The sequence below is a fragment of the Salminus brasiliensis genome, chromosome 5 (assembly GCF_030463535.1).
Source record: "Salminus brasiliensis chromosome 5, fSalBra1.hap2, whole genome shotgun sequence".
NCBI classification, from domain to species: Eukaryota; Metazoa; Chordata; class Actinopteri; order Characiformes; family Bryconidae; genus Salminus; species Salminus brasiliensis.
The window spans coordinates 29,501,212-29,514,461 of NC_132882.1; the positions used below are offsets into that span (position 1 = coordinate 29,501,212).

The following is a 13,250-nucleotide window of genomic DNA, read 5'->3' on the forward strand; positions in this document are numbered from 1 at the left end:
ATTACACACTAAGGCATATTACTCAGTAACTACAGGGACAGTCTTATACAAACTGGTGAGGCTATTCTTTGGTAATAGAAGTTTGTAAGAACATTTTTAAAGGGCTTTTTAAGGGGTTTTAATGTAGTTAAAGCAACATTATGTGAGAATTGGTATTTCTCAACCCTCAAGAAGGGCATGCTTTACAAATGCATTTCTTGTCAAGCTAATAGATGCAGAACTGTTGCTAAAAGTGAAAGGTCATTGTCCTGCCCGCTTCACCAGAGTTACATAGTTCAGTTAGCAGTGCCTGAAGTGGTAATGATGGAGAGCATCAGTGATTTATGCCATTCTGAAGCTGTTATTTTAAGGTTAAAATGTTGCCTTAATAATTGAGGTCAATTAAACTAGACCCAGATGGACAGCCCTGTTGAATCTAAACACATTCAGAGCAATGTGAAATTCTGAGACGAGAAGAGTTATAGAAATCCGTCTGTCTAGAGATAGTTATAAACAGCAGCATAGCTATATGGATGGCTACTCTGGCTACTCCTGAAAACCCACTGCTGAAAACCCTGGGTGCCACCTCGAACTGCTCCTCAGTGAGAAAGTACACAATGTTACATGCAGTCAAAACACCAGTGAAGCAATACTAAATTGGAACAATCTCAAAATTCCTTGTGAAGTGAAGTGACTGCCATCTATATTTCAGTCACATGCTGTAAATGGGACATGCAAATGTCATTAAATCAACTACAACGATTTTTTATTATCAAAGCTACTGATAATGTTGATTAGTTGCTGCAGCTCTAATAAGAAGAACACACCAACAGTAAAACATGGGGGTAGTAGTGTGATGGTGAGAGGATGCTTTGCTGGCTCAGAGCCTGGGTGACTGAAACCATGAATTCTGCACTTAACCATAAAAACCTACAGATGAATGTCCATTCTTCAGTCTCTGACTCAAGTGCTCAAGCTCAAGTGCACTTGGGTTATGCAGCAAGACAATGATTCAAAGCCCAAGATCAAGTCCACCTTTAAATGGCTCAAAAAAGAATCCAAATGAAGGTTCTGAAGTGGTCTACTCAGAGAAAGAAAGAAGACACAAAGCCAGAGATGACCATTTATAACCCTTTAATTTACATGGAGCAAACCATAACATAGGAGGGTACATATTCAGGTAAAGTACATTACTCAAGTCTCCTAAAACAAACAATAAACAGAGCAACAAAATCATAAGCATTGTAACACTGATTTTAAATGCACTTACTCATAACTCATACTCATACCTAAAACCCGTGCTGTTGGCATTAGCTGAGGGTCATTCATGTACAAATGCATGAACTGAACAATTTATAAAATAGTGCTACAATAATCCATCATTCAGGGGCTATTACAGCAGATCACACCCGATAAACAAGGCTTTAGCTCACTCTGTTTGTGTTCAGGCTTCTGACTGGTGTGCACATTGTGTCTTCAAATGAAATTAAGCAATTCAAGATGATGAGATTGAAATTTTTTTTTTTTCATTGGAAAAAAAATGGGGAAAAATATATATATATATATATATATTTCATTGCTGTCCAATAAAAACCATGTATCTCCATTTGTTTAAATTTTTTTCTCGTTTTGAAACCTGTAGCTGTACTTGATATTACACAGGTGGTAATAATGTTATGGCTATTAAGGATATAAATAAGATGTAGATCTAATCCTTGAGATCTAAACACTTACAACGTGGAGCCCATTACATGCTTTTCTAGAAAATTCCACATGCCAGTAAGTCACCTGAATGTCCCAAATCAGATTCCGAAAAGCTTTATTAAAAAAAACGCAGCCTGCTGCCTAAACCCAGAGAGCATTGAGATCTCCGTTCCTTAGAATAAGAAATCAACATGAAAAAATCTCTCATCGTTAAACTGAATAAAGAAGTAAAAGAAACACAAGGCAAGACATGCTGCTACATGCACTTCTCCATTCTGCTCACTGGTCCCATTCAGCCATTCAATTTTTTTGCTTGTTTGTTTGTTTGTTTTTTTTACTTATACTATGATTGCACACTTTTCGACTTCTATGTAATGTGATAGGAGTCTAAAAACAGCCACTTGATTTTTCATTCCAAAAACCAGAAGAGCTATAAATAAACTATAATAAATAAATTAGTAATAAGTAATAAAATATAATTACACTGATATAATTAAGGGTATCAATAAGAAAAAGATATCTTAATGTGCTCCCATCTCATTTGATCGTCAGGGCCACCTGATGTCACTTTGATTTTATAGCCTTTTTCAATTTAGCAAGCTAATTTAGGCAGCTAGCCCTAGCTAGGGTGTTAACTAAACTCTACTAAATTCTCCCCTGCAAACACCTTTGTGTGCATTTATTAGCATTGGCAATTTGTGATCGATTCTAAGCAAATTTGTGACAAGTCTTACATTTTACAGCATGGCCCAAATCAAAATACTAGCGATGCGTGTGGCGTGGAAAGACGGCTCAGACAGGCTGTTTAGAAAGCAGAAGATCTCACATCCTGTGGCGTGTGGGTTCAGCTTACCTTAACCTCCTGAGACCCAGACTTTTGCTTGGTGTGCATTTTTAATTTCTCCTATTTGGGATCAGTAGGACCTAATAAGTAGAAAAACTAAACGTAGTTGTTTTTGCAAAATATGGGGTCCTCATATGGGGTCAAAGGGTCAAAGCTTTAAAAAAAAGAAGTATCATGGTGCAGAGAAGCAGAAATGTAACGTCCCCCTATGAGGACACAGGTTCTCACGAGGTTAAGCATCAATCTGTCTATATGGAATCGAGACCATAGCTTCGTAGTCGACTCTCAGTTTCCAAACAATTGGAATTAGAAGAGCCTTGCGCTGCTGTAACAATAGGCTAATGCTAATATGCAAATCCAACAGCTCTAAGATGCAAAGACTGAACAAGGCAAAAAAAGTAAAAAAAAATTAGTCACCTGGTTGCCTTAAGAATCAGCATTAAACAATAACAGAAGAATCCTACGTGTCTTACATTGTGCTGTGTTACTGTTCCAGCTGGAGCGCTATGCTCAGCAGTAATCATTATGCCCATATAGGTGGTCCCGCAATTGCAGTAATAATGTACTCAAAGTAATTTGGGAGCTGTTTAATTATTCAACACAACTGCACATTATAACTTTTCTTAGAATCCCGCTTCACACACGCGTGCACTTAAAGTGTTAAGTGTGTGATTATGAGAAACGCTTGATACACAGAGGGCCAATATAGCTACTATTCTGGTAATGAATCTGACCTTCCTGGCTTCTGTGCAAGCTACAACCACATAGCACTTATCACATTGTGTCTAATTACCAATTCCTCTTGACACACACAAAAAAATGAGGTGATTGGTCTACGCGGCAAAAAGTCATTTCAATTTATTCTAATGTGTCCAGGCACCCAAATTCATTACAGCCAGAGGCCATTGGACACAAAGAGTGATTGGCTCGGGCCTTCAGGCGAAATGTTAATGAATTCATGAGTATCCCACAGTCAAAAGGCATTGCCTCTTTATTAGGATCTATACAACAGCTTAGCCCTGCAGTTTCTCCACAACAACAACAACAAATAATAATAATAATATATAGAGGAGGAAGTTCTTTGCTGCATGTACTGGATGAGAAAACCTGTGGATTATCTTTTTTTAAATAGAACCAATCAGGATAAAAGCTTGTACACTTTATCCAGACCCCTGATGGCACTAAACGAATTGGCAAGCATTTCATGAATGAGACTTGAGGGAAGGCCTGGCCCAATCTAACACAATGACTCATAAAGTCCAAATATAGCAAATCAGCTTCTTGCTAATCTACACTGTGTGTAGTTGAGAAGAACCCTTACACTGCTCTATGCTGAGACTGTGGTGTTTCTTACAATGTATTACAATACATAGAGGAATCCCTGAACCACTGAAATTCATCTGGAAAATCTGACCTGGCCGGTCAGGTCAGGATGCTCACAGCACAGTTAGTTCAGACTCATTTGCATATTTCAAACTTCTGCTGTAGCCATATTGCGGTTATATTTAAACGATACATTGTGCAGCCCTAATGTGGAAGGCTAGGGCATTTGGGTCTGTTTGGTGGATGGAGTAGAGTGGAGTGGAGTCAGTCACATCTCCATCCATCACTGTCACACGTTTATCTCTCGTCATTCAGACAGGAAGCTTAAAAGACAGAGTCAGAGTAAAAGACACTGCAGGTCTCCATCACTCTTCCTCAATGCAGAAATACAGCCAGACACACACATGCTTGAAAGTCCTCACAGCCTCTATTGTCTCCATCCTACACACACACACACACACACACACACACAGATAGACTCCTCCACAAGGCTACAAGTCCCATCACACTGCCAACCCATCCTTAGAGAGCCCCAGCTGTCCCTGACTGACTCTAAAGTTATCCCGGCACACCGAAAGGAACCTGCACTTCCTGGCTCTCACAACCCAACTCATGACTACTGCTAACATCCAGTATTCACTGACCTGCCAGAGCATGTGCTGAGGACGGACATGTGGAACGACTTAATGTGGGTTTTAAATTTCAGGCTTAGGGAATAAAATGTATGTACATTTACAAAGGAGCCAAAAAATGATGACCAATTACAGTTGTACCAAATATGCCCAATACAATGCCTGTGCTCGTCATGTCCGGGGGTATACGTGTTTGGTGGTTACTGAACAGTTGGTTCTTGCATGAAGACACTAAGCAACTTTGACAAGGACCCAATTGTTATGGACAGACTGGGTTGGCTCATTAGTGGTGTTGGACAACCAATGTTTCTCGGCAGACCACGTTAATCCCTTCATGGTGATGATCATCCGTGGTGGCAGTGGTGGCCTATTTCAGCAAGATGGTTTGCTGAACATGCCGGAGAGTTCAAGATCTTGCCGTGGCCTCAGATCTAAATCCTACAGATTGAGCATTTGCTGAGCCCAAGAGGCTCCACATCACATCGTGCAGGACTTAAAAAATTCTGCTGCTAATGTCTTGGTGCCAGATAACACATAGTGCCTTCAGAGGTCTTGTAGAGTTAATGTCTCAGCAAAAAAAGAGCTGGTGGCTCTGTGGAGGGGCTGGGTGGTAGAGCCATAACACTCTGAATATGGAAGAACAGCACAATTTCTTTTACAATAAGCTAAAAGGGGCTTGACAGCTGCACTTATACAGCTGTACAAATGTCAAATAAGCATGGCATCACATTATGACCCTGTAGTGGGAGCTTGTGAACCACATATGCTCTAAAACCAGAGAGTATCTAACAAATCTCCTATGTAACTGTAACTTGTTGGTTGTATTTTAGAGTCTCCAAGACATCAATATCTTGTATGTTGAATATGACTGTACTGCAAACCATCCTTCACTTTGGATCAGGGGTCAGAATTTATCTTGGTTACTTAGTGTGACTGCTGTGCTTGAGAATGGCAACTGTAAACCAACTTATTAAATAGTAAGGGTATCAGAAAATATTGATAAGTTATTATTGTAGTTAATATTGATAAATATTGATATTGTGATATTATAATTAGCAATACGGTATCAATTCTCCAAAAGACAGTATTGATCTTAATGAATAGATTACATGTAAAGATTGGAGGCAAACATTGGTTCATATTGTGGTGTGTTTAAACCTTTTCAGTTCTGGCTGTCGGTGACGGCCCGCACAGAGGGAGCTCTTCAGACACCAGCAGAGTGGGGAAATCTAGAATATGGCATCTGTAGAGCAGTGTGGGGAAACAACAGTGCAACTAGGGACCAGCCATGGTTGAACCGTCCCTGCTAAAGCAGGGGTGGGTTATTCTGGTGCTGGAGGGCTTTTGAGCTTTTTCTGCTCAAGCACCCCTGATTTAACTCACTTGTTAATTGGCAGGTTTAGGAAGTCTGTTAGAGTTGGGAAACCAGCAAATCGGCTCGTTGCACACTAAAAGGTTAAAAGGTTAAACCCTGACCGCTACATAGACAGCAGTGGTTTACTCTGTTGTCTTTAGATCCCACTGTTCTGAATGGATAAAAAGTCAACTTTTCTTTGGCTCAGATTTGATGCACATATGGGTCTTTTTATTCTATGACAGTTTTCCTAAAATTTGCTACATAAAAAAAGGTGACATATCGCTTTGCTCAAAATATCACAGTATATCGAAATATACTGAATCATAACCTCTGTATCGTGACACATATTGTATGGTCAGTCCCTTGGCAGTACACAGCCTTACTAGGTAATAGTAGGTGTACCTGATAAAATGGCCAATATGTGAGGATACAGAGCTAAAACCTTGGTGGTACATTTACCTTATTCCCTGCCTTAAACTTCTGAGCCTCAGTAGGCTGTTCCACATCTCCAGACCCAACACCATCACATACACACACACACACATACATACATACATCCAACCACTCTCCTCTCACACTCAACCTGAAACCTTGCAGACTCAGACACTGAATCTACAGTCTCCTCACACGCCGATCCCGTCTCTGATGCCCGTCTGACTCCACACACACACACTGCAAATGCCAGCTCAACAGAGGCAACAGCATTCGGTTCTATCTGAAGAAACGCAACAAACAGGATGAGAGGTAATTAAGCTGACACAGTCACGGCCCGGAATAAATAAAAGCCTCAAATGGTGGAAAAAAATGGGAACCAGACGTGAAAATTGGAAGCCATTATGTCTTCCTCAACAATATATAAGTAGAGACACTCAAAGTGGATCCAGTAAAGCTACGAGGTTTTGTGTGACTTCAATAAATACGTCATTATTTTCTCCTGACCTGCTTAATATAGTGCTCATCCAGTAACTTACCAGACAGCCCTGCGTTTGCTGAGACGCGTGTCAGAGAACTCAATTTTCTCTAGTAGTTTCTGCAAACTCATTGATCTGAATATAAAGGGAAAAAAGGAAAAACAGAAGCTGAAGGCTCTGACAATAGTCAGTACAGGGTGCACTTAACAGCAAAAGCATGAAATGAAATGAAATTTGTGAAATCTAAATCCATCCAAATGTATCTAATTAGACCCTCAGGACAAATGCAGCCGTAACTGTGAGCAGCTGAATATAGAACAATGACTGCTACTGTGGAGGGCCCCAGTTAGGTGTTCACCTTGCCTACTCATTGATCTTTTTTCAGTAGAATATTGGTTTAACTAATCCAGTTAGTTCTACATAAACTCCAAAGTCCTTCTACTAATCACTACCCAGTGAGCTTTATCCCTGCTATTTCTTTTAATTCAACCGAACACAGAAGCTAAAGTATTAGACAGTATGTTGGTTTGCAGGGTTTAATGTGAGCAACTGTCTCAGTATCACATGCAAATTAAAGCTGGACTTCCCAAACAGAAAAGGAAAGTTAAAAATAATTACATTGGTACAAAGCAATCCATTCAAAGAGTGTTTGAAATAAATAACTCAGTGTGCATGCAGGTATAAAACTCAGGTCTCCTCCTGTACTTCTGTGGCTCTAAGCACATTTTCATAATGCATAGTCACTACAAGCCAGAATAAGTCTCAAATATTTTAGTGCACAGCAATCAACACAGAACACATCTCTCATCCGCACGTTGAGCTTTCCACACACATGTATAAATATATATATATACAGTACCAGTACACAGGGCATACCTGACTGAAGGTATGTTTTCAAGTCATTTTGACCAAAATGAGGTTACAAACGGGTAACATGTGGCTCCGAGTGGTCCAGCGGACTATGGCGCTGTCACTATGCCACTGTATCGCTGCGTCAAATTCTGGGTCATGCTGTCTGCCATCAGCAGCCAGAGCCTGAGAAAGCTCAATTGGCCTTGCTCTCTCCAGGTGGGTAGATGAGCTTGAGTGTGTCTGCTGGCCGATGCATTAGAGCCCGGTGCTTTCTTGCAAGTGTGTTGGTTGCCCGGTGACGTTGCATGTTGCCCGGCACCAGTACTAACGAATGGGTTGGGCAAACTGGCTTATTGGGAAAATTTGTATTTGTACAAATTGCAGTATTTGTAAGGCTGCATGAGACCTACGTAAGACTTTCATGACTACTAACCTAAACCTACAGGCATTTAGCAGTTGCAGCAGGTGGAATTACATCAAAATTGACAAAAGCAGCATTTACGACAACTGATGCCTATTTGAATAAGCCTTTATGCATGCTTATGAAGGTTTATGTTAGTGAAAAGAATATTAGAGACATACAGATTGCATTATGTAGCCTTAAAGGTGTCCTAGAATAGAACACCGTATTTTCCTTGGCAAAAGAGATGGAAGTGACATAGCATAAACCTCAAATAGCCTAAATTGTTTGGTAACAGTCTTGACTCATTTTATTTATACCCCTACAATTTACATACACCAAGCCTGTGTAAAGTCTAAACAAAATGGTTACTTAGGGAGAATATGGAAGCGAAATACCGGGCCTACCGGGTAAAGCACCACTAGATCAGTTGGGCTGACTGGAGCAAGCCCCACTGTGGGTACCTGCGGGTATCTTCGGCTAGCTCGATGCTATAAGAGGATGAAATCTAACCCTACCATACCCGACTACAATGTGATCAGCTTGCTAACTGCAAACTGGACACAGAGAGGACCCAGAGAGGACAGCACTCTCTGGGAATAATTACAGAAAACGTGCTTGTTTTAATTTGTTCATGTTACAGTGCTAAGCTAGGATACGCTAAGATATGCTTAGCTGCTGTGAGCATAAACCAGACAATAAAATCAGTTTTTCCCCCACAAGCCCAGCATAAAAGCAAAAACAGTATTTCACTCTGAGGCAAAATAACAGCATTGTAAACAGGCTCATAATAAAAATGCTATGGCACTTTTAAAAATCCTTCCCAAACATATAGTTTTCAGCATACACTATATGGACAAAAGAATTGGAACACACCTCAAACATTGATTGATGTCATTCGGGGGGACCAACTCCATATTAATGCCTAATAATGTCTACAATGGGATGTCACAAAAGCCCAAAGTAATATAGAAAATGGTCAAAATAAAGAAAACCCTTCTACATGTAGATGACTGGTACTGTATATGTACATATGTATTCCAAGTAGAAACAGTTGATATGGCTTCATTCAACCTCGACTATCTTGGATTTCACAATGAAAACTCTACACACACACACACACACACACACACACACACACACACACAGTGAGTTTGTCATGCCACCTCTCTTAGGCCTGTACGTTAGTGCTTGTGCTTACATCTTTTTTCTCCCAGTGCGACCAGCAGCAGAGGTCAATGAGATCCTGTTGCCCAGCTTCACGGTTAGCTGTCAGTGTATGTGCCTGACACCGCGTAAAGCTCTCTACTCAGGAGATGGAGGCAAAGCGTTTCCATGGTTACAGCATCCCAGAATATCACATCGGTAGAGCTATGCGGACACTCCAGGTCGACTTATCTTGATCCTATTAATGTTCAAAACACTTAACAGTCTCAACACTTCATAAACAACACAAAGCAAATGAACAAACACAAATGAGAACTGAAAAACTAGTGTGCAAACATTCTGCAGTGTTACTACAGAGATCCATATACAGATTGCCCATGATAAAACAGATGTTTACCGGGCCAGGTTCCCGTTTATAGTGTGTGTGTGTGTTTGTGTTTACAGTGTGAGTTAAGCCAGGGTTGGTCAAGGGAGCCAGTCAATGGATGCTTAATTGACTCTTCTTTCATACGGCCCTTGTTGGTCAACCCTGCATTAAGGCACATAACAACACAGAAACATGGCTGAGGTATATGTAGTGTGTGTGTGTGTGTGTGGGTACATGAATGTGTTTTTGTGCATTGAAAGTGTTCTGATAAACCCTTCCAATGATACATGAGCAAAGCTCATATAAACAGAACAATATCTGAACATGGATATTCAGCAGGGAGGTATGCTGAGATTCCCCATGCATTTTTTCCTTCACTTCTACTTCTGTTTCAGGCCTCTCTCAGTACTGCCCACTGGTGGCAGGGTGGAGAGATTATGAAGCTAATCATCGGTTGGATTTCGGATGGATGCCTTCACAAAAAGAAAAATGCACTCAGCAAAGTCCTTCAGTCCAAAGATTTCCAGTGCACACGGTCACCACGCAGGGAAGAAATGTGCTGATCTTTAGAGGTCCGGTTTCTAGTGTAAGATGATGATACAACAGTTTGTCCAATGGCAGTATCAGGTTCCGAAGCAGGTGCAGACCCACTGAATCGAGAGGCCACTTCTATACAAGACACTTCAGTTTGGAGGCTGAAGTTGCTCTTTTACGCTGACAATGTCATGAAGAAGCTCGAACTGAGCTCAAACTGACACCTCAGTCCATCAGAATTAACAGTACTAATTCAATCCACAATTCAAATGACCCAACAGTACGTTTCAATTCAAATATTCCAAGAAATCAACTATCACAATCAAACTATCACAAATCAAATCCTGCACACTTTAAAGGAAAAGAATTTTTTTTTAAAGAAAAATGAAATAAATAGAAGATACTACGTGCCAGCATTACGCAAACAAGCTCATGCTAAATGCTTCCCAATTGCCTTCATTCTTGGTTAGCCATGTTAGCAGCTTTGACTTAATTGGCTGTGTCTCAAGTGTCACAAGTTCTGCACCACTGCTGGCCTGCTGGCTGTACAGTTTCTTACCAACTCCAGATGACATTCAGGTTATGAATTTTGATGAAGGGGATCACGAAAAAATAAATAAATAAAATAAAGCGCCAGCTGGGATGACTGAAGGAAGCTCATTCGCTTAATACCTCAGGAACTCTGTCATGAGGACCTCAGGGTTTCAGAACAATGACGTCATTGAAGGAATCCATGCGCATGGTGTTAGTTCGAGATGGAGCACCTGCTGCAACAGGGCAAAATGATGCTGCAATTGGCAGCTCGAGGAATGGTCCGATCAGGGGTTCTATCATTTACAGGAGGAGCAGTTCATCAGGGAGAACCCCTCTGGGCACTCCTTTCTCCTCATGCGCTTTTGGAGGTGGCGGCAGGAGGAGACGTCTGTTCCTCCCCTTCTTCTGCTTTCTTCTCCTCGTCGTCTTTGAAGAAGAGCAGGGGAAACATGCCTAGGATGCAGCCGATGCCCACTCCAATGGCTTTGCCCTGCAGACAAAGCCACAAACAATCATGAGATGCAGTTCTTAGCTGGGAATTCCTACTTGAGCATTTGGCCAGTCCTGGCTTTTGTAATCACACACACCTGATGCTATGCACCAAATTATCATTATCAGCAGCTCAATTAGCCAGAAATTGCAAAACCCAGACCTGGAAACTGGACTCAAGGTCCGTTTTTGAAGACCTCGGGACGATTTTGGCCAACAAACTGTGGATTTACAGATGAGCTAGCCTCTAACTGTACACCAGCAAGAAGGAGCTATAAGCTGAGGGTCTATATGTATACTCACAGATTAAGTCAGAAATGTCCCCCATATTTTGGGAAACAGCAATCGTTTTTTAGATTGTCTGCTGGGTTTGGACCTTTCTCTTTCCCCAGCTCTGTTTTTTGCTTGAAGATGATTCTACTCTTAACATAAATATCCGTGACACGAAAGGTAGAATAGATGCTCGCAAGGCAGTTAAAAAAACAATATTGTAAAATGTAGGGTCAAGCCCTGTGTACTCCTAAAATCTGTGTTTTTGCACCTGTGGACGTTCTTATGCTGGAGCGAGCCACTGCCAGACTACATCACTCAAGGTCAGCCACTATTGAACAGTGGTCTGAAGCCATTGATTCTGTTAGATGCATGTCCAGCCAAATGTGAAGTTGTGTGTATTCTATATATATAAATGAGTATTTATTTAATTATCATTCCCCTCATTTTCATAAGTACTGCATCTATATGTCTGTCAGAGGTCTTAGAATATGCTCTACACAAGGCTGGAAGTCCATGCAGCAAATTGTTGATGTTTGGAGTATAAAAGTAGTCACGTATCACAGCGAAGTGCAGAGCAACAGATTAGTGCCAGTTTAACATTGAACCTTTTTTCCTTCATGGATCTACAGAGCTTCTAACATTGTTATCCACAACAGCTTGTCAGCATCCTGTGTGATGAAATAGGTATGAAATAGGTTGTAATATGACTCACCTTTCCATTCAGAACCCATTCGTATAAACTAGAACATGTGAAAAATGATTTTTTGGGGTTTTGACCATAGTGACCTATTCAACGTCAAACAGAGCTTTTGGGGACAAGTGTTTGGTTGTAATCTTACACTCCGGTCAGCTTATCGTGCTGGACATCAGTCAACTTCTCACTAATAAATTACTGTGATGTGAGGAACGTTTGAGAAGCTGTTCTTTCTCAGGCTGGCTCAGTAGACCACTCAGCAAATCCATCGTTTTTACAGCTGCACTTGCCATTATCACCTCCTCCAGGGACGGCACAGCCAGTTCTCATAATCATTGTTTATGCTGCAGAGATGCACAGCACTGCATCTGCTGCTGTCGTCTAAGAGGCACAAGACATTTTAAGAAGCATTGAGAGTTGACAATTCCATTTCATGTATTTTACATTTTTCTGGGTTTTATTTTTTACCCTCTGAAGTCCACTTATAATGCTTGTGTGGTTTCATGTAACACAAAAAAGCTATTTTCCATTATCTCTTTTATCCCCTAGAGTTAAACAGGCTGTTTTGTCACAGTGTCATTAAGATTAATATAAGCAAATCATCTCTGTTCTACCCTGATGAGCTGTATTATGACTCCTTTAGGAACCAGCCCAGGCTGAAACATGCAAAAACTGTTGGGTCTGGACTGAAATGAAGCTCAGGTTTGCTGAACAGAAGCTATTAATTTCAGATGCCTGGATGCTTTTTGAAGGCTGCAGAGATGCACTTGCGTCCTGACAGACAGAAATGAAACAATTGTGTCCCTCACATCTTTTGCTTAAATAAACTCAGACTGTCTACAACAACACTCTTCATGTGAATGAGTGGGAAAAGCTGGTGTGGGCTGAATTGACAGTGCAGTGTAAATGCGTTCATGCCTGTGGAATCACAGCCATGATGAATTCAAACCTGTTGTTTTGTAGTGTACACATCTTCTGTTACTTACTAGATCCTAGTCATTAGTAAGATCCTAGAAAGTCAAAGGTTAAGATGAAGTGTCCTGTTCACTAACCCCTTCACTAACCATGAATGTACTGGACACTGTGACTCCTTCTCGGGTCCTGTCTCCTGGCTTTGTCTATTCTTATTCTTCCAGAAAAAATGAATATACAGCAAATGGCGTAGTCGGCAGGATGGATGGATCATCACA

General features: G+C 40.9%; 1 protein-coding gene across 1 annotated transcript in view; it reads right to left on the reverse strand.

Moving 5' to 3' along the window:
* Positions 1-1,096: 1,096 nt before the first annotated feature.
* LOC140556326 (transmembrane protein 65-like) overlaps positions 1,097-13,250 on the reverse strand; it is a 72,441-nt gene continuing 60,287 nt past the window's right edge. Inside the window, exon 8 of the mRNA XM_072680095.1 lies at positions 1,097-11,094. Within this exon, the coding sequence (XP_072536196.1) occupies positions 10,957-11,094 (138 nt within the window). The 3' untranslated portion in view covers positions 1,097-10,956. The remainder of the gene's footprint in view (positions 11,095-13,250) is intronic.